The sequence below is a fragment of the Melopsittacus undulatus genome, unplaced genomic scaffold (genome assembly GCF_012275295.1).
Source record: "Melopsittacus undulatus isolate bMelUnd1 unplaced genomic scaffold, bMelUnd1.mat.Z mat_scaffold_581_arrow_ctg1, whole genome shotgun sequence".
In the NCBI taxonomy this organism is placed as follows: Eukaryota; Metazoa; Chordata; class Aves; order Psittaciformes; family Psittaculidae; genus Melopsittacus; species Melopsittacus undulatus.
Window position 1 is genome coordinate 29,263 of NW_022994435.1, and position 21,863 is coordinate 51,125.

The window sequence follows — 21,863 nt, forward strand, 5'->3', positions numbered from 1 at the left end:
AGCCGGCGCCGGGCGGGACTAAGCGTGATTGACAACCGCCGCAGCCAATCAGAGGCGTGGGGGGGGCGCCGTCGGCGCCGGGCGGGACTAAGCGTGATTGACAACCGCCGCAGCCAATCAGAGCAGTGATCCGGCGCCGCCGGAGCCGGGCGGGACTAGGCGTGACTGACAAGCGCCGCAGCCAATCAGAGGAGTGGGGGGGCCAGTGTAGAAGCCGAACGGAAGCGGGGCGGGACTAAGAGTGACTGACAGGCGTCTCAGCCAGTCGGGGTGCGGGTTGTGCCGCCGAACCGGGCCCGGACCGTACCGTACCGAGCCGAGGCGAATCATGGGGGTAACGGGACTCGGCGGAGGCAAACGGGGGGGGGCAATGGCAGCTGTCGGCTCCCCTGGGACCCCATGGAAGCCACTCCGGTCCCTCCGGGCGGCTCCGTCCCCCTCAGGCGGCTTCGGCTCCGCTCGGTTCCCTTCGGGCGGCTCCGTCCCCTTCAGGCGGCTTCGGCTCCGCTCGGTTCTCTTCGGCCGGTTCCGCCGCTTCGGGAGGGTTCGGCTTCGCCTCAGCCAATCAGAGGAGTGGGGGGGCGGTGTCGGAGAGGGGCGTGGCTAGGAGCGGGTGACGTGCTCATCAGCCAATCAGAAGAGGGGGGGGGGCGGAGCCGGCGAGGGGGGTGGCTACGAGCGGGTGACGTGCTCATCAGCCAATCAGAGGGGGGGGGGGGCGGAGCCGGCGAGGGGCGTGGCTAGGAGCGGGTCACGTGCGCATCAGCCAATCAGAGGAGAGGGGGGGCGGAGCCGGAGAGGGGCGTGGCTAGGAGCGGGTCACGTGCGCATCAGCCAATCAGAGGAGTGGGGGGCGGAGCCGGCGCCGGGCGGGACTAAGCGTGATTGACAACCGCCGCAGCCAATCAGAGGCGTGGGGGGGCGCCCTGGGCGCCGGGCGGGACTAAGCGTGATTGACAACCGCCGCAGCCAATCAGAGGCGTGGGGGGGCGCCGTGGGCGCCGGGCGGGACTAAGCGTGATTGACAACCGCCGCAGCCAATCAGAGGCGTGGGGGGGCGCCGTCGGCGCCGGGCGGGACTAAGCGTGATTGACAAGCGCCGCAGCCAATCAGAGGCGTGGGGGGGCGCCGTCGGCGCAGGGCGGGACTAAGCGTGATTGACAACCGCCGCAGCCAATCAGAGGAGTGGGGGGGGCGCCGCCGGCGCCGGGCGGGACTAAGCGTGATTGACAACCGCCGCAGCCAATCAGAGCAGTGATCCCGCGCCGCCGGAGCCGGGCGGGACTAGGCGTGACTGACAAGTGCCGCAGCCAATCAGAGGAGTGGGGGGGGCCAGTGTAGAAGCCGAACGGAAGCGGGGCGGGACTAAGAGTGACTGACAGGCGTCTCAGCCAGTCGGGGTGCGGGTTGTGCCGCCGAACCGGGCCCGGACCGTACCGTACCGAGCCGAGGCGAATCATGGGGGTAACGGGACTCGGCGGAGGCAAACGGGGGGGGCAATGGCAGCTGTCGGCTCCCCTGGGACCCCATGGAAGCTACTCCGGTCCCTCCGGGCGGCTCCGTCCCCCTCAGGCGGCTTCGGCTGCGCTCGGTTCCCTTCGGGCGGCTCCGGCCTCTTGGCGTGCAGTTCGTAGTTTTGGCCACAGGAGGGCAGCACCTCCCTTTGCTCTGAGCCACCCCTTTGCTTCCCCTCCCGCATCTCCGGCACCTGCAGTACCGAGCTTTGGACACAGGATGGCAGCAGCGAGCAGTGCCCCGAGCTACGCCGTGCCCCCCCCACCTCCAGCACCTGCAGTACCGACGCTTGGACACGAGGTGGCAGCACACGCTGCAGAAGCAACGGCCTGAGAGCAACGGCGGCTCCCCTCCCCGTTGACAGCCTCCGGGGACCCCAGCTGCTGAGTGGGGACAGTTTGCAATATTGGGGCTGGGGCAAAGTTGCTCAGGGAACTTCTATTCGAGATTCTTTCAGACTTTTATTGCTTTGTGTTTGCTTTGTGGGGATTTATAATCACATTCTTCTCTTTTGCTTTTTATTTTCTTTACACATTTTATTTATTTCCTTTTTCATTCATGTTTTTTCCAGCTGTCCTTGTCTTTTAGTCTCTTTCAGTAACTATTTTTAGGCGTCCCATACCTAAAATGAGATAAGAAATGGGCAAACATGGGTTAGAAAATGAAAAAAATGGTTCAAAACACCTTACAAATGGTCCAAAGTGGAACACAAGTGGCCCAAAATGGATTAAAACAATCAAGAAATGGGTAAAAATGGGTTAGAAGTGGGCAAAAATGGCCTACAATGCGGAAGATGTGGATAAATATGGGACAGAAACAGCCACAGACAGGTCAGAAATAGCCCCCAAAAAAGCTTTAAAGGGGTTAGAAATGGGAAAGATGGGTTAGAAATTGCCAAAAACGGCTTAAAAACTGGTAAGAAATGGGCAAAACTGGGATAGAAATGGCCATGAATTGTTTTGAAATAGACTAAAATGGCTTAAAATAGGGTAGAAATGGGGAAAAATGGCTTAAACCAGGCTCAGAAATGGGCAAAAATGTGTTTGAAGTGGCAAAAAAAAATGGTTAGAAGAAAAAATAGTTTAGAAATGGACAAAATGGCTTAAACCAGGTTAGAATTGGACATATAAGGGTTGCAAATGGCTAAAAATGGGTTTAAATCTAGTTAGAAGTGGCCACAATTGTGTTAGAAATCGTCAAAAAAGGCTTAAAGCTGCTGACAAATGGGAAAAAATGGGTTAGAGAAATAAAAAAGTGGCTTAAACAGAGTGAGAAAAGGGCCCAAAAAAGAGGGAAATTTTAAGAAATGGCTTTAAAAGGGTTAGAAGTGACCAAACACGGGTTAGAAATGGCAGAAAGAATTTAGAAATAGCAAATAAAACAGTTTAGAAGTGGGCATAAATGAGTTAGAAACAGCCATGTTACGGCATCTTCTTGGAATCAGGGGCTAAGTACACACCTCTGTCCCTGCAAGTGCTGCCCGGGGCTGCCAGGAAAGCCGATCTGTGCAATAGGCTGTGTGTGTTCTGGTCTGTGAGCCCACCATCAGCTACGGTACAGGTGAAGTCTTGTCACTGGAAAATGTTGAGCAGATAATACCCTTTAGTGAGCTAGAAAGCGGCACTAACGCTGCCTGCCTGGCAGGCTAGGAAAGGCAGATACATTTGGGGTTATGCACACGAAAGCTCTACGTCCTGCCGTGGTTCCAATGTCATTGCTCTTAGAGGTAAATGGAAAAGCAGCCTCAGGCCTCCTGCTGGGCTCAGGGATCCATCAGCTGCACCTGAGCAGCTTTGCCTGCAGGATGTGATACTTGCTATGCTGGTAAGTGACCAGTTCAAATAGGTTGAAATCAAGGTGCATTTGCCCAGAGCTGGGTGTTACTCGCACTGGTACTGGTACTTGTGGCAGCAAACATTTACCGTGACCCACCTGCTGAACAGAGCTCAGTACTGCAAATAATAAGCCAGTTTCCCCTCCCTGGCTGCATTAAAACAGGCTCCTCCAGATGAATTTAACCTCATGTCAGTGAAGCACTTTAGCTCAAGGTGCCAAAGACAAGCTTCGGCATGGGCACAATGCCACCAGACACACCAAAGAGCGTGAGGACGGGAAGCCCTTCCCTAAGAAAGAAGGGTAACTGTGGCCTTGGGCTTCTAAAGAGACCCTCAGCAGCTGTAGGGAAATGCCTGCATTCCCTGGGGTTCTAATCATATGAGCACAGGATGGTTTTGGTTGGAAGGAACCTTTAAAGGTCATCTGGTCTAACCTCCCCTGCCATGAGCAGGGACATCTTCAACTCCATCAGGGTGCTCAGAACCACATCCAGCCTGGCCTTGAATGTCCCCAGGGATGGGGCATCCACCACCTCTCTGGCCAACCTCTGCCAGTGCTTTACCACCCTCATTACAGAAAAATACTGGGGCTGACCTGTTCCTGGTTCTCCCTCCCTCCCTCCAGGCCTTGCCTTCTCCTCAGCAGTGCAGGTCCTAATTCAACAAAGACAACACCAAGGGCTGCAAACTCTGCTGGCAGTACCCAAATGTCAAGAGGAAACCGGGGACCTGCATTGTCACAACATCCAACAGGATGATTAGAAAAACACTGGTAATTCCCCATAGCCATAGAGCTGCTGCAAAACAGCCTGCAAGCAAAGCAATTGCTGTTTAAGCAAAAAGCAGCGCAATGGTCTCCGAGCAGGAAAGCAAACCAAGCTGAGATTTCCTGGGACAATGTTTTCAATTACGTGAATGTAATTGACTGGAAGGGAAAAAACTTCTTGAATTAAGCACGTAAACAAGGTGAACAAAATAATTTCTTCCTTGTTCAAGCAGAGGATGTGGTTTTGCTCTCATTTACTGGCCCCAGGTAGGAGAATCTACATCTGTCCAGCTGTTAAAGTGTCACTCTGCATTATGCCAATGTAAGAGGAAACAAAGTCCTGCATCCACATCTTCAGCCCCAGCTCAAGAGGGACGTGGAGCTGCTCAAGCGAGCCAGAGGAAACCATGGAGCTGCTGCGAGGGCTGGAGCAGCTATGCTCTGGAGCCAGGCTGAGAGAGCTGGGCTGGGGCAGCCTGGACAAGAGAAGGCTCCTGAAGGGGAGACCTGAGAGCAGCTCCAGTGCCTAAAGGGGCTGCAGGAAACCTGGAGAGGGGCTTGGGACAAGGGCCTGTAGGGACAGGCCAAGGGGAATGGCTTGAACCTGCCCGAGGGGAAACGGAGCTGAGCTCTTAGGCAGAAGCTGTTCCCCGTGAGGGTGCTGAGGCGCTGGCACAGGGTGCACAGAGAAGCTGTGGCTGCCCCATCCCTGGCAGTGTTCAAGTCCAGGTTGGACACAGGGGCTTGGAGCAACCTGCTCTAGTGTGAGGTGTCCCTGCCTGCCTGTGGCAGGGGTTGGAGCTGGATGAGCTTTAAGGTCCCTTCCAACATGAACCATTCCATGATTCTGTAAAATGTAGAAATGGGGAGGATAACTACAGGCAAATTACAGACCAATCGATGAAAGCAGAGAGTAAATGGATTTCCTCTCTCGGCAAGGTCAGAGAAGCATGTGCTACGATTACCAGACATACCTCCGCTCTCTTCTCCTGCTTCCCAGTTGCAGAAACCTCTCTTTCCTTTTTGGTCTTGCAGATGAAAGAAAGAGGCTAAAAAAGTCTTCTGGAGCTCTTGAAAGGGTCTGTTCTGGCACACACAGTGTGCACATGGCTGCACGCTGCTCTGAAACAGAAGGGTTCTTGTATTTATCTAAGAACAAGAACTGGGTTTTTCTCAAAGCTCAAGAAACCACTGATGTGGGTCCACAGCATCAACGCTGATGAGGCTGATAGGCGGGTGTGCAGCCTAAAAAGAACGCATGATCAGGGTGCAGGTCACGTGTAAAACTCGCTCAAAACAGACACTCATATAGGGCATCGTGCAAGCAGGGTATTGCTGCAGCAGCCGTCCCTTGAAGAAATGGCTGGTTTTACAAACCTGTCTATCCTTACATCATCTTTATGTTCCTCCTCCTCGTACATATGAACATAAATTGTTAACAAGTTAAGCATAGATGCATAGATGGCATAGATGGCCACTAAAAACAAGAAAAAAAAACCCATGTACTACTATGCCAAACCTAATACATCGGTGCTGCTCACACCAAACCATACACTGGGAGCTTCCTGCCAGCCTGTACCACTTCAGAGCTTGCAGCTTTTACCATGATATTATGATATTAACTTGAATTTTTGCACTGACTGCTAAGAAAGCAAAAAAGGAAGCATTTTTAGCAAGGGATAATAAAGCTATTTCATAGTATCATATCTATAAATAAAGATGCATTCATTACCATCGTACATCACAGTCCTCTATGATAGGCAGGAAAGTGCCAAGTCCCCAGCTCCCCATGCCTCCCTGGGCACGGGCCCTCACTGCAGGGGCACCTCTCCAGCTCACAGGGCAATTCTGCTTTCGGAGGCAGCCTCCCGGAAGGATGCAGCCATTTCATCCTGTTTCAGGGCAGCACCACTCCAGGTGCTATCATTGCAACCGGCCACAAACTTCCCCTTTCTTGGGGGAAGAGAGGGAAACCGATGCGTTTGACTCCTGGAAAAGCTTTGGGGTGTGATGAGAAACATCCTGCACACAGAACAAAACAATCGAGCACCTTGGGAAGCCCTGGCAAACTGTTTCTGCGGCTCTCCATGGGTCGCAGCACCCCCAGTGTCTCTCCCCCCCCCCCCGTTTGTCCGTACCCCAAAGACCACGGTGGTGGCGCCGTGCAGGAGGTGGATGCCGAGTCCGTGCAGCAGCGGCGGCAGCAGCTGTTGCCGTGGAGACCGTGACCCGGAGCGGCGGCAGCAGCTGTTGCCGTGGAGACCGTGACCCGGAGCGGCCGCGGGGAACACGAGTGCCTCCGGCAGGAGGGATGGGAAGGGGGACACGGTCCCCGCTGCAGGCCGGGACAGCAGCGCCGCCCCCCCGCGACTGCCCCCCTCCGGCTGCCGGCCTGCCCCAGACCCCCTCGGTGCCCCGGTTCTACCCTGGGCCGAGCCGAGCCGTGCCGTGCCGATCCGGGCTGAGCCGTGCCCGGCGGGGGGGGCAATGGGAGGTGTCGGCTCCTCCCGGAACCACTCGGTTCCCTTCCTCCTCCTGCCCCCTCCCGCCCCTCCCCGCCCCGCCCGCCGCCATAGGGCGGCCATGGAGGAGGTGCAGAGAGAGGTGCGGGAGCAGGAGCCGTGAGGAGAGGGGAGGGAGGCGGCTGGGGGGGAGCGCGGCTCTGCGCCGCCATGGGGAGAGGGGAGACAGGGGCGGGCACGGGGGGGGGGTGCACTGATGCCACTTGATAGGCGCCATCTTGAGTACGGGCGCCGGGACAGGCCAAATTAGTGAGACGCCATTTTGACGTACGGCACTACGGGGCGGCCATCTTGGTGAGGTGCTAGCCTGAGTACGGCACCTCACCCCTCATGGCGTCCGCGTTGCCGTGGTAACGGCCGCACCGCGCCTGCGCTGCCGCCATTTTTTTGTTCCAAGATGGCCCTGACGAGCGCGGCGCGGCCGGAAGCTCCGTTCCCGTCCCGTTCCCTCCTCTCGGGGCTCGCAGGGCCCCCACAGAACCCCATAATGGGAATGCAGAACTCCAGATACCCCTCATAAAGCCCCACAGAACCCCGTATCCCCCCCCTATTGCCCCACACGTCATCTAGGGACTCCAGAACCCCATATCCCCCCGTATTCCCCCATACACCCCATAAGGGGTCTCCACACCCCTACAGAACACCACGGAGAGACTCCAGACCCCCAAATCCCTCCATAGACCCCCATACAGGGACTCCAAATCCCCCCACAGACCCCCATACTGGGACTTCAGACCCCCAAATCCCCCCACAGACCCCCATACTGGGACTTCAGACCCCCAAATCCCCCCAGACCCCCATGTAGGGACTCCAGACCCCCAAATACACCCATAGACCCCCATGCAGGGACTCCAGACCCCCAAATCCCCCCACAGACCCCCATGTAGGGACTCCATATCCCCAAAAACCCCAGTATTGTCCTCCCATATACCCCGCCCTATGATAGGGTAGGCTAACCCCATCTAATCCAGGCTCATCTAACCCAGGCTAACTGAGGATAGGCTAATCCAGGTTAACCAAGACTAACTCAAGGTAACTCAGACTAAACTAAGTTAAGGAGGCTAGGATAATCTCACCCGTCTAATCTCACCTGTCTCTTATCTGAGCTAAATGACCCGGGATGATCCAAACCGGGTCACCCAAGCTAATCTGACCCGGGATAATCCGACCTGGGCTAATCTGACCGGGCTAATCTGACCCGGACTAATCTGACCCGGACTAACCTGACTCGAGCTAATCTGACCCCTGGGGTAATCTGACCAGGGACAAATCTGACCCAGGACAAATCTGACTAGGGTCAGTCTCCCCCCAGTCAATCTCACCCAGGTCTAATCTCACTCATCTTAATCTCACGCTGGATGGAGGCTATGCTATGCTTCCCCAGGCTATGCCAAACCACACAGCCGTGGTAAACTAACGCAGGCTATGCTAACCCGAAGTGAGCCGAGCAGAGCTGAAGCCACCCGGGGGGGCGGGGCGGAGGGTCAGCGCCGTCCAATCCCGGGCCGCACGGCTGAGGGACCGTTTTCCCGCCTAGAGACCGGTGGCCAATCAGCGGTGTCCTTTTGTGTGAGGGAGCGATGGCAGTGCCCGGGAAGGAGCAGACAGCGGTGAGGGCTGGAACGCAGCTTTGTTTTCTGTACGTGCACGGTTACGGAGCTCAGCAGGGTTTAGCTCGGCACGGTAAAGATCGAGACTTGCTGGACGAAGGTTAGTTCGGGCTTTGGTGGGCGGGAAGACTCTTGTGATGACGGAGGAAAGGGGTTTAAATGGGAGAGATAGTGGGGAAGGGGGGGGAGAATGGCTGTTAGGGGGGACAGATGGTAGAGAAGGGGGGTGGGGGTGTGGGAATAATGGCGGTTAAAAGGGATAGATGATGAGAAAGGGGTGAAGAGTGGGATACCGGATAGAAGAACAGGGGGGAGTGGCGGGGGGGAAGACAAATTGGCGTGGTGGGGAAAAGCAGATGCCGTATTGGGGGGGACAACACATGACAAGAAATGGACCAAAAGGGCTTGGAAACTGCCAGAATGGCTTCAAAAGAGAAACAAGTGGGCATCAATAGGTTAGAAATAGCCTAAAGAAGATTACAAATAACCAAGAGCAGCTTAAAACAGGACAGAAATTACCACAAATAGAAGTAACAAAGAAACAGTTTAAAACTAGTAAGGAATGGGCAGAACAAGATGGAAAAGCCTCTCCATTGTTTACAATGTGACAAAAGAATCTAAAAAAGGTTTAGAAATGGAGAAGAGTAAGATAAAAATGACCATACAGGAGTTAAACCAAGCTAGGAAAGGGCAAGACCAGGCTAGAAATGGGTAGGAAATGGACCAAAATGGTTTGGAAACTGCCAGAATGGCTTCAGAAGAATTAGAAATGGGCATCAAGAGGTTAGAAATAGCCTGAAGCACATTAGAAATAGGCAAGAGCAGCTTAAAACAGGCCAAAAATGACCACAAATACTAAAGAAGGAGCCAAAACCAGCTTAAAACTAGTAAGGAATGGGCAGAATAAGATGGAAAAGCCTCTCCATTGTTTACAATGTGCCAAAAGAATCTAAAAAAGGTTTAGAAATGCAGAACAGTAAGATAAAAATGACCATACAGGAGTTAAACCAAGCTAGGAAGGGCAAGACCAGGCTAGAAATGGGTAGGAAATGGACCAAAATGGTTTGGAAACTGCCAGAATGGCTTCAGAAGAATTAGAAATGGGCATCAAGAGGTTAGAAATAGCCTGAAGCACATTAGAAATAGGCAAGAGCAGCTTAAAACAGGCCAAAAATGACCACAAATACTAAAGAAGTAGCCAAAACCAGCTTAAAACTAGTAAGGAATGGGCAGAATAAGATGGAAAAGCCTCTCCATTGTTTACAATGTGCCAAAAGAATCTAAAAAAGGTTTAGAAATGCAGAACAGTAAGATAAAAATGACCATACAGGAGTTAAACCAAGCTAGGAAGGGCAAGACCAGGCTAGAAATGGGTAGGAAATGAACCAAAATGGTTTGGAAACTGCCAGAATGGCTTCAGAAGAATTAGAAATGGGCATCAAGAGGTTAGAAATAGCCTGAAGCACATTAGAAAAAGGCAAGAGCAGCTTAAAACAGACCAGAAAATGACCACAAATATTGAAGAAGGAGCCAAAACCAGCTTAAAACTAGTAAGGATTGGGCAGAATAAGATGGAAAAGCCTCTCCATTGTTTACAATGTGCCAAAAGAATCTAAAAAAGGTTTAGAAACGGAGAAGAGTAAAATAAAAATGACCATACAGGAGTTAAACCAAGCTAGGGAAACGGCAAAACCAGGCTAGAAATGGGTAGGAAATGGACCAAAATGGTTTGGAAACTGCCAGAATGGCTTCAGAAGAATTAGAAATGGGCATCAAGAGGTTAGAAATAGCCTGAAGCACATTAGAAATAGGCAAGAGCAGCTTAAAACAGGCCAAAAATGACCACAAATACTAAAGAAGGAGCCAAAACCAGCTTAAAACTAGTAAGGAATGGCAGAATAAGATGGAAAAGCCTCTCCATTGTTTACAATGTGCCAAAAGAATCTAAAAAAGGTTTAGAAATGCAGAACAGTAAGATAAAAATGACCATACAGGAGTTAAACCAAGCTAGGAAGGGCAAGACCAGGCTAGAAATGGGTAGGAAATGGACCAAAATGGTTTGGAAACTGCCAGAATGGCTTCAGAAGAATTAGAAATGGGCATCAAGAGGTTAGAAATAGCCTGAAGCACATTAGAAATAGGCAAGAGCAGCTTAAAACAGGCCAAAAATGACCACAAATACTAAAGAAGGAGCCAAAACCAGCTTAAATCTAGTAAGGATTGGGCAGAATAAGATGGAAAAGCCTCTCCATTGTTTACAATGTGCCAAAAGAATCTAAAAAAGGTTTAGAAATGCAGAACAGTAAGATAAAAATGACCATACAGGAGTTAAACCAAGCTAGGAAGGGCAAGACCAGGCTAGAAATGGGTAGGAAATGGACCAAAATGGTTTGGAAACTGCCAGAATGGCTTCAGAAGAATTAGAAATGGGCATCAAGAGGTTAGAAATAGCCTGAAGCACATTAGAAATAGGCAAGAGCAGCTTAAAACAGGCCAAAAATGACCACAAATACTAAATAAGTAGCCAAAACCAGCTTAAAACTAGTAAGGAATGGGCAGAATAAGATGGAAAAGCCTCTCCATTGTTTTACAATGTGCCAAAAGAATCTAAAAAAGGTTTAGAAATGCAGAAGAGTAAGATAAAAATGACCATACAGGAGTTAAACCAAGCTAGGAAGGGGAAGACCAGGCTAGAAATGGGTAGGAAATGAACCAAAATGGTTTGGAAACTGCCAGAATGGCTTCAGAAGAATTAGAAATGGGCATCAAGAGGTTAGAAATAGCCTGAAGCACATTAGAAAAAGGCAAGAGCAGCTTAAAACAGGCCAAAAATGACCACAAATACTAAATAAGTAGCCAAAACCAGCTTAAAACTAGTAAGGAATGGGCAGAATAAGATGGAAAAGCCTCTCCATTGTTTACAATGTGCCAAAAGAATCTAAAAAAGGTTTAGAAATGCAGAAGAGTAAGATAAAAATGACCATACAGGAGTTAAACCAAGCTAGGAAGGGGAAGACCAGGCTAGAAATGGGTAGGAAATGAACCAAAATGGTTTGGAAACTGCCAGAATGGCTTCAGAAGAATTAGAAATGGGCATCAAGAGGTTAGAAATAGCCTGAAGCACATTAGAAAAAGGCAAGAGCAGCTTAAAACAGCCCAGAAATGACCACAAATATTGAAGAAGGAGCCAAAACCAGCTTAAAACTAGTAAGGATTGGGCAGAATAAGATGGAAAAGCCTCTCCATTGTTTACAATGTGCCAAAAGAATCTAAAAAAGGTTTAGAAACGGAGAAGAGTAAAATAAAAATGACCATACAGGAGTTAAACCAAGCTAGGAAACGGCAAAACCAGGCTAGAAATGGGTAGGAAATGGACCAAAATGGTTTGGAAACTGCCAGAATGGCTTCAGAAGAATTAGAAATGGGCATCAAGAGGTTAGAAATAGCCTGAAGCACATTAGAAATAGGCAAGAGCAGCTTAAAACAGGCCAAAAATGACCACAAATACTAAAGAAGGAGCCAAAACCAGCTTAAAACTAGTAAGGAATGGGCAGAATAAGATGGAAAAGCCTCTCCATTGTTTACAATGTGCCAAAAGAATCTAAAAAAGGTTTAGAAATGCAGAAGAGTAAGATAAAAATGACCATACAGGAGTTAAACCAAGCTAGGAAGGGGAAGACCAGGCTAGAAATGGGTAGGAAATGAACCAAAATGGTTTGGAAACTGCCAGAATGGCTTCAGAAGAATTAGAAATGGGCATCAAGAGGTTAGAAATAGCCTGAAGCACATTAGAATTAGGCAAGAGCAGCTTAAAACAGGCCAGAAATGACCACAAATATTGAAGAAGGAGCCAAAACCAGCTTAAAACTAGTAAGGATTGGGCAGAATAAGATGGAAAAGCCTCTCCATTGTTTACAATGTGCCAAAAGAATCTAAAAAAGGTTTAGAAACGGAGAAGAGTAAAATAAAAATGACCATACAGGAGTTAAACCAAGCTAGGAAACGGCAAAACCAGGCTAGAAATGGGTAGGAAATGGACCAAAATGGTTTGGAAACTGCCAGAATGGCTTCAGAAGAATTAGAAATGGGCATCAAGAGGTTAGAAATAGCCTGAAGCACATTAGAAATAGGCAAAGAGCAGCTTAAAACAGGCCAAAAATGACCACAAATACTAAAGAAGGAGCCAAAACCAGCTTAAATCTAGTAAGGATTGGGCAGAATAAGATGGAAAAGCCTCTCCATTGTTTACAATGTGCCAAAAGAATCTAAAAAAGGTTTAGAAACGGAGAAGAGTAAGATAAAAATGACCATACAGGAGTTAAACCAAGCTAGGAAACGGCAAAACCAGGCTAGAAATGGGTAGGAAATGGACCAAAATGGTTTGGAAACTGCCAGAATGGCTTCAGAAGAATTAGAAATGGGCATCAAGAGGTTAGAAATAGCCTGAAGCACATTAGAAATAGGCAAGAGCAGCTTAAAACAGGCCAAAAATGACCACAAATACTAAAGAAGTAGCCAAAACCAGCTTAAAACTAGTAAGGACTGGGCAGAATAAGATGGAAAAGCCTCTCCATTGTTTACAATGTGCCAAAAGAATCTAAAAAAAGGTTTAGAAATGCAGAACAGTAAGATAAAAATGACCATACAGGAGTTAAACCAAGCTAGGAAACGGCAAAACCAGGCTAGAAATGGGTAGGAAATGGACCAAATGGTTTGGAAACTGCCAGAATGGCTTCAGAAGAATTAGAAATGGGCATCAAGAGGTTAGAAATAGCCTGAAGCACATTAGAAATAGGCAAGAGCAGCTTAAAACAGGCCAAAAATGACCACAAATACTAAAGAAGTAGCCAAAACCAGCTTAAAACTAGTAAGGAATGGGCAGAATAAGATGGAAAAGCCTCTCCATTGTTTACAATGTGCCAAAAGAATCTAAAAAAGGTTTAGAAATGCAGAAGAGTAAGATAAAAATGACCATACAGGAGTTAAACCAAGCTAGGAAGGGGAAAGACCAGGCTAGAAATGGGTAGGAAATGAACCAAAATGGTTTGGAAACTGCCAGAATGGCTTCAGAAGAATTAGAAATGGGCATCAAGAGGTTAGAAATAGCCTGAAGCACATTAGAAAAAGGCAAGAGCAGCTTAAAACAGCCCAGAAATGACCACAAATATTGAAGAAGGAGCCAAAACCAGCTTAAAACTAGTAAGGATTGGGCAGAATAAGATGGAAAAGCCTCTCCATTGTTTACAATGTGCCAAAAGAATCTAAAAAAAGGTTTAGAAACGGAGAAGAGTAAAATAAAAATGACCATACAGGAGTTAAACCAAGCTAGGAAACGGCAAAACCAGGCTAGAAATGGGTAGGAAATGGACCAAAATGGTTTGGAAACTGCCAGAATGGCTTCAGAAGAATTAGAAATGGGCATCAAGAGGTTAGAAATAGCCTGAAGCACATTAGAAATAGGCAAGAGCAGCTTAAAACAGGCCAAAAATGACCACAAATACTAAAGAAGGAGCCAAAACCAGCTTAAATCTAGTAAGGATTGGGCAGAATAAGATGGAAAAGCCTCTCCATTGTTTACAATGTGCCAAAAGAATCTAAAAAAAGGTTTAGAAATGCAGAACAGTAAGATAAAAAATGACCATACAGGAGTTAAACCAAGCTAGGAAGGGCAAGACCAGGCTAGAAATGGGTAGGAAATGGACCAAAATGGTTTGGAAACTGCCAGAATGGCTTCAGAAGAATTAGAAATGGGCATCAAGAGGTTAGAAATAGCCTGAAGCACATTAGAAATAGGCAAGAGCAGCTTAAAACAGGCCAAAAATGACCACAAATACTAAAGAAGGAGCCAAAACCAGCTTAAAACTAGTAAGGAATGGGCAGAATAAGATGGAAAAGCCTCTCCATTGTTTACAATGTGCCAAAAGAATCTAAAAAAGGTTTAGAAATGCAGAAGAGTAAGATAAAAATGACCATACAGGAGTTAAACCAAGCTAGGGAAGGGGAAGACCAGGCTAGAAATGGGTAGGAAATGAACCAAAATGGTTTGGAAACTGCCAGAATGGCTTCAGAAGAATTAGAAATGGGCATCAAGAGGTTAGAAATAGCCTGAAGCACATTAGAAAAAGGCAAGAGCAGCTTAAAACAGGCCAAAAATGACCACAAATATGAAGAAGGAGCCAAAACCAGCTTAAAACTAGTAAGGATTGGGCAGAATAAGATGGAAAAGCCTCTCCATTGTTTACAATGTGCCAAAAGAATCTAAAAAAAGTTTTAGAAATGCAGAAGAGTAAGATAAAAATGACCATACAGGAGTTAAACCAAGCTAGGAAAGGGGAAGACCAGGCTAGAAATGGGTAGGAAATGAACCAAAATGGTTTGGAAACTGCCAGAATGGCTTCAGAAGAATTAGAAATGGGCATCAAGAGGTTAGAAATAGCCTGAAGCACATTAGAAAATAGGCAAGAGCAGCTTAAAAACAGCCCAGAAATGACCACAAATATTGAAGAAGGAGCCAAAACCAGCTTAAACTAGTAAGGATTGGGCAGAATAAGATGGAAAAGCCTCTCCATTGTTTACAATGTGCCAAAAGAATCTAAAAAAGGTTTAGAAACGGAGAAGAGTAAAATAAAAATGACCATACAGGAGTTAAACCAAGCTAGGAAACGGCAAAACCAGGCTAGAAATGGGTAGGAAATGGACCAAAATGGTTTGGAAAACTGCCAGAATGGCTTCAGAAGAATTAGAAATGGGCATCAAGAGGTTAGAAATAAGCCTGAAGCACATTAGAAATAGGCAAGAGCAGCTTAAAACAGGCCAAAAATGACCACAAATACTAAAGAAGGAGCCAAAACCAGCTTAAAACTAGTAAGGAATGGGCAGAATAAGATGGAAAAGCCTCTCCATTGTTTACAATGTGCCAAAAGAATCTAAAAAAGGTTTAGAAATGCAGAACAGTAAGATAAAAATGACCATACAGGAGTTAAACCAAGCTAGGAAGGGCAAGACCAGGCTAGAAATGGGTAGGAAATGAACCAAAATGGTTTGGAAACTGCCAGAATGGCTTCAGAAGAATTAGAAATGGGCATCAAGAGGTTAGAAATAGCCTGAAGCACATTAGAATTAGGCAAGAGCAGCTTAAAACAGGCCAGAAATTACCACAAATATTGAAGAAGGAGCCAAAACCAGCTTAAAACTAGTAAGGATTGGGCAGAATAAGATGGAAAACCCTCTCCATTGTTTACAATGTGCCAAAAGAATCTAAAAAAGGTTTAGAAACGGAGAAGAGTAAAATAAAAATGACCATACAGGAGTTAAACCAAGCTAGGAAACGGCAAAACCAGGCTAGAAATGGGTAGGAAATGGACCAAAATGGTTTGGAAACTGCCAGAATGGCTTCAGAAGAATTAGAAATGGGCATCAAGAGGTTAGAAATAGCCTGAAGCACATTAGAAATAGGCAAGAGCAGCTTAAAAACAGGCCAAAAATGACCACAATACTAAAGAAGGAGCCAAAACCAGCTTAAATCTAGTAAGGATTGGGCAGAATAAGATGGAAAAGCCTCTCCATTGTTTACAATGTGCCAAAAGAATCTAAAAAAGGTTTAGAAACGGAGAAGAGTAAGATAAAAATGACCATACAGGAGTTAAACCAAGCTAGGAAACGGCAAAACCAGGCTAGAAATGGGTAGGAAATGGACCAAAATGGTTTGGAAACTGCCAGAATGGCTTCAGAAGAATTAGAAATGGGCATCAAGAGGTTAGAAATAGCCTGAAGCACATTAGAAATAGGCAAGAGCAGCTTAAAACAGGCCAAAAATGACCACAAATACTAAAGAAGTAGCCAAAACCAGCTTAAAACTAGTAAGGACTGGGCAGAATAAGATGGAAAAGCCTCTCCATTGTTTACAATGTGCCAAAAGAATCTAAAAAAGGTTTAGAAATGCAGAACAGTAAGATAAAAATGACCATACAGGAGTTAAACCAAGCTAGGAAGGGCAAGAACCAGGCTAGAAATGGGTAGGAAATGGACCAAAATGGTTTGGAAACTGCCAGAATGGCTTCAGAAGAATTAGAAATGGGCATCAAGAGGTTAGAAATAGCCTGAAGCACATTAGAAATAGGCAAGAGCAGCTTAAAACAGGCCAAAAATGACCACAAATACTAAAGAAGGAGCCAAAACCAGCTTAAAACTAGTAAGGAATGGGCAGAATAAGATGGAAAAAGCCTCTCCATTGTTTACAATGTGCCAAAAGAATCTAAAAAAGGTTTAGAAATGCAGAACAGTAAGATAAAAAATGACCATACAGGAGTTAAACCAAGCTAGGAAGGGGAAGACCAGGCTAGAAATGGGTAGGAAATGAACCAAAATGGTTTGGAAACTGCCAGAATGGCTTCAGAAGAATTAGAAATGGGCATCAAGAGGTTAGAAATAGCCTGAAGCACATTAGAAAAAGGCAGAGCAGCTTAAAACAGCCCAGAAATGACCACAAATATTGAAGAAGGAGCCAAAACCAGCTTAAAAACTAGTAAGGATTGGGCAGAATAAGATGGAAAAAGCCTCTCCATTGTTTACAATGTGCCAAAAGAATCTAAAAAAGGTTTAGAAACGGAGAAGAGTAAAATAAAAATGACCATACAGGAGTTAAACCAAGCTAGGAAACGGCAAAACCAGGCTAGAAATGGGTAGGAAATGGACCAAAATGGTTTGGAAACTGCCAGAATGGCTTCAGAAGAATTAGAAATGGGCATCAAGAGGTTAGAAATAGCCTGAAGCACATTAGAAATAGGCAAGAGCAGCTTAAAACAGGCCAAAAATGACCACAAATACTAAAGAAGGAGCCAAAACCAGCTTAAATCTAGTAAGGATTGGGCAGAATAAGATGGAAAGCCTCTCCATTGTTTACAATGTGCCAAAAGAATCTAAAAAAAGGTTTAGAAATGCAGAAGAGTAAAGATAAAAATGACCATACAGGAGTTAAACCAAGCTAGGAAGGGCAAGACCAGGCTAGAAATGGTAGGAAATGGACCAAAATGGTTTGGAAACTGCCAGAATGCTTCAGAAGAATTAGAAATGGGCATCAGGAGGTTAGAATAGCCTGAAGCACATTAGAAATAGGCAAGAGCAGCTTAAAACAGGCCAAAAATGACCACAAATACTAAAGAAGGTACCAAAACCAGCTTAAAACTAGTAAGGGAATGGGCAGAATAGATGGAAAAAGCTCTCCATTGTTTACAATGTGCCAAAAAAGAATCTAAAAAAGGTTTAGAAATGGCAGAGAGTAAGATAAAAAGTGACCATACAGGAGTTAAACCAAGCTAGGAAGGGGAAGACCAGGCTAGAAATGGGTAGGAAATGGACCAAAATGGTTTGGAAACTGCCAGAATGGCTTCAGAAGAATTAGAAATGGGCATCAAGAGGTTAGAAATAGACTGAAGCACATTAGAAATAGGCAAGAGCAGCTTAAAACAGGCCAGAAATGACCACAAATACTAAAGAAGTAGCCAAAACCAGCTTAAAACTAGTAAGGATTGGGCAGAATAAGATGGAAAAGCCTCTCCATTGTTTACAATGTGCCAAAAGAATCTAAAAAAAGGTTTAGAAATGGAGAAGAGTAAGATAAAAATGACCATACAGGAGTTAAACCAAGCTAGGAAAGGGCAAAGACCAGGCTAGAAATGGGTAGGAAATGGACCAAAATGGTTTGGAAACTGCCAGAATGGCTTCAGAAGAATTAGAAATGGGCATCAAGAGGTTAGAAATAGCCTGAAGCACATTAGAAATAGGCAAGAGCAGCTTAAAACAGGCCAGAAAATGACCACAAATACTAAAGAAGGAGCCAAAACCAGCTTAAAACTAGTAAGGAATTGGGCAGAATAAGATGGAAAAGCCTCTCCATTGTTTACAATGTGCCAAAAGAATCTAAAAAAAGGTTTAGAAATGCGAGAAGAGTAAAGATAAAAATGACCATACAGGAGTTAAACCAAGCTAGGAAGGGCAAAGACCAGGCTAGAAATGGGTAGGAAATGGACCAAAATGGTTTGGAAACTGCCAGAATGGCTTCAGAAGAATTAGAAATGGGCATCAAGAGGTTAGAAATAGCCTGAAGCACATTAGAAATAGGCAAGAGCAGCTTAAAACAGCCCAGAAATGACCACAAATACTAAAGAAGGAGCCAAAACCAGCTTAAAACTAGTAAGGATTGGGCAGAATAAGATGGAAAAGCCTCTCCATTGTTTACAATGTGCCAAAAGAATCTAAAAAAGGTTTAGAAATGAGAAGAGTAAGATAAAAATGACCATACAGGAGTTAAACCAAGCTAGGAAAGGGCAAGACCAGGCTAGAAATGGGTAGGAAATGGACCAAAATGGTTTGGAAACTGCCAGAATGGCTTCAGAAGAATTAGAAATCGGCATCAAGAGGTTAGAAATAGCCTGAAGCACATTAGAAATAGGCAAGAGCAGCTTAAAACAGGCTAGAAATGACCACAAATACTAAAGAAGTAGCCAAAACCAGCTTAAAACTAGTAAGGATTGGGCAGAATAAGATGGAAAAGCCTCTCCATTGTTTACAATTTGCCAAAAGAATCTAAAAAAGGTTTAGAAATGGAGAAGAGTAAAGATAAAAATGACCATACAGGAGTTAAACCAAGCTAGGAAGGGGCAAGACCAGGCTAGAAATGGTAGGAAATGACCAAAATGGTTTGGAAACTGCCAGAATGGCTTCAGAAGAATTAGAAATGGGCATCAAGAGGTTAGAAATAGCCTGAAGCACATTAGAAATAGGCAAGAGCAGCTTAAAAACAGCCCAGAAATGACCACAAATACTGAAGAAGGAGCCAAAACCAGCTTAAAACTAGTAAGGATTGGGCAGAATAAGATGGAAAAGCCTCTCCATTGTTTACAATGTGCCAAAAGAATCTAAAAAAGGTTTAGAAACTGGAGAAGAGTAAAATAAAAAATGACCATACAGGAGTTAAACCAAGCTAGGAAACGGCAAGACCAGGCTAGAAATGGTAGGAAATGGACCAAAATGGTTTGGAAACTGCCAGAATGGCTTCAGAAGAATTAGAAATGGGCATCAAGAGGTTAGAAATAGCCTGAAGCACATTAGAAATAGGCAAGAGCAGCTTAAAACAGGCCAGAAAATGACCACAAATACTAAAGAAGGAGCCAAAACCAGCTTAAAACTAGTAAGGAATGGGCAGAATAAGATGGAAAAGCCTCTCCATTGTTTACAATGTGCCAAAAGAATCTAAAAAAAGGTTTAGAAATGGAGAAGAGTAAGATAAAAAATGACCATACAGGAGTTAAACCAAGCTAGGAAAGGGCAAGACCAGGCTAGAAATGGGTAGGAAATGGACCAAAAATGGTTTGGAAACTGCCAGAATGGCTTCAGAAGAATTAGAAATGGGCATCAAGAGGTTAGAAATAGCCTGAAGCACATTAGAAATAGGCAAGAGCAGCTTAAAACAGGCCAAAAATGACCACAAATACTAAAGAAGTAGCCAAAACCAGCTTAAAACTAGTAAGGAATTGGGCAGAATAAGATGGAAAAGCCTCTCCATTGTTTACAATGTGCCAAAAGAATCTAAAAAAGGTTTAGAAATGAGAAGAGTAAAGATAAAAATGACCATACAGGAGTTAAACCAAGCTAGGAAGGGCAAGACCAGGCTAGAAATGGGTAGGAAATGGACCAAAATGGTTTGGAAACTGCCAGAATGGCTTCAGAAGAATTAGAAATGGGCATCAAGAGGTTAGAAATAGCCTGAAGCACATTAGAAATAGGCAAGAGCAGCTTAAAACAGGCCAGAAATGACCACAAATACTAAAGAAGGAGCCAAAACCAGCTTAAAACTAGTAAGGATTGGGCAGAATAAGATGGAAAAGCCTCTCCATTGTTTACAATGTGCCAAAAGAATCTAAAAAAGGTTTAGAAAGGCAGAAGAGTAAGATAAAAATGACCATACAGGAGTTAAACCAAGCTAGGAAAGGGCAAGACCAGGCTAGAAATGGGTAGGAAATGGACCAAAATGGTTTGGAAACTGCCAGAATGGCTTCAGAAGAATTAGAAATGGGCATCAAGAGGTTAGAAATAGCCTGAAGCACATTAGAAATAGGCAAGAGCAGCTTAAAACAGGCCAGAAATGACCACAAATACTAAAGAAGGAGCCAAAACCAGCTTAAAACTAGTAAGGATTGGGCAGAATAAGATGGAAAAAGCCTCTCCATTGTTTACAATGTGCCAAAAGAATCTAAAAAAAGGTTTAGAAACTGAGAAGAGTAAAGATAAAAATGACCATACAGGAGTTAAACCAAGCTAGGAAGGGCAAGACCAGGCTAGAAATGGGTAGGAAATGGACCAAAATGGTTTGGAAACTGCCAGAATGGCTTCAGAAGAATTAGAAATGGGCATCAAGAGGTTAGAAATAGCCTGAAGCACATTAGAAATAGGCAAGAGCAGCTTAAAACAGGCCCAGAAATGACCACAAATACTAAAGAAGGAGCCAAAACCAGCTTAAAACTAGTAAGGATTGGGCAGAATAAGATGGAAAAGCCTCTCCATTGTTTACAATTTGCCAAAAGAATCTAAAAAAGGTTTAGAAACGGAGAAGAGTAAAATAAAAATGACCATACAGGAGTTAAACCAAGCTAGGAAAGGGCAAGACCAGGCTAGAAATGGGTAGGAAATGGACCAAAATGGTTTGGAAACTGCCAGAATGGCTTCAGAAGAATTAGAAATGGGCATCAAGAGGTTAGAAATAGCCTGAAGCACATTAGAAAGAGGCAAGAGCAGCTTAAAACAGGCCAGAAATGACCACAAATACTAAAGAAGGAGCCAAAACCAGCTTAAAAACTAGTAAGGATTGGGCAGAATAAGATGGAAAAGCCTCTCCATTGTTTACAATGTGCCAAAAGAATCTAAAAAAGGTTTAGAAACGGAGAAGAGTAAAATAAAAATGACCATACAGGAGTTAAACCAAGCTAGGAAACGGGCAAGACCAGGCTAGAAATGGGTAGGAAATGGACCAAAATGGTTTGGAAACTGCCAGAATGGCTTCAGAAGAATTAGAAATGGGCATCAAGAGGTTAGAAATAGCCTGAAGCACATTAGAAATAGGCAAGAGCAGCTTAAAACAGGCCAGAAAATGACCACAAATACTAAAGAAGGAGCCAAAACCAGCTTAAAACTAGTAAGGAATGGGCAGAATAAGATGGAAAAGCCTCTCCATTGTTTACAATGTGCCAAAAGAATCTAAAAAAAGGTTTAGAAACGGAGAAGAGTAAGATAAAAATGACCATACAGGAGTTAAACCAAGCTAGGAACGGGGAAGACCAGGCTAGAAATGGGTAGGAAATGGAACCAAAAATGGTTTGGAAACTGCCAGAATGGCTTCAGAAGAATTAGAAATGGGCATCAAGAGGTTAGAAATAGCCTGAAGCACATTAGAAATAGGCAAGAGCAGCTTAAAACAGCCAGAAATGACCATAATACTTAAGTACCAAAAATAGCTTAGAACTAGTCAGGAATGGGATGAAGTAAATGGAATTCCTGTTAATATGTTTAGAATTAGTCTTACTGAGTGCTTACCTGAACCTAGCGACCGTTTCTCACTGTG

The 21,863-nt window shown here is 45.6% G+C and overlaps 1 protein-coding gene across 9 annotated transcripts; it reads right to left on the bottom strand.

Annotated features, from left to right (window-relative positions):
- Positions 1–2,073: 2,073 nt before the first annotated feature.
- On the bottom strand, positions 2,074–21,863 carry LOC117438732 (uncharacterized). Of its 9 annotated transcripts, none has more exons than XR_004550969.1 (5): positions 21,836–21,863; positions 8,072–8,377; positions 5,091–5,233; positions 2,975–3,089; positions 2,074–2,137 (listed from the first exon to the last, which is right to left on the bottom strand). XR_004550969.1 is itself a non-coding variant. In XM_034074168.1 (3 exons), exons 1-3 carry the CDS (start codon positions 6,699–6,701, stop codon positions 3,922–3,924), a joined length of 753 nt encoding a protein of 250 aa, XP_033930059.1. In that variant the 5' UTR covers positions 6,702–7,180; the 3' UTR covers positions 3,886–3,921. The 9 variants fall into 9 exon arrangements, 1 of the variants encoding a protein (XP_033930059.1); XR_004550968.1 differs by having other exon boundaries at positions 5,091–5,238; XR_004550967.1 differs by lacking the exons at positions 8,072–8,377; positions 21,836–21,863 and adding exons at positions 5,849–6,138; positions 6,255–6,674.

What these genes read in the sequence shown, in the direction of transcription:
- LOC117438732 (XM_034074168.1), bottom strand. Translation starts at nt 6,701, where the DNA reads ATGGCCGCCCTATGGCGGCGGGCGGGGCGGGGAGGGGCGGGAGGGGGC. An exon ending in CCACCACCGTGGTCTTTGGG is followed by an intron (nt 5,239 to 6,254) that starts GTACGGACAAAC and finishes CTTCTGTTTCAG; the next exon opens with AGCAGCGTGCAGCCATGTGC. An exon ending in AGCAGGAGAAGAGAGCGGAG is followed by an intron (nt 4,080 to 5,090) that starts GTATGTCTGGTA and finishes GTGACAATGCAG; the next exon opens with GTCCCCGGTTTCCTCTTGAC.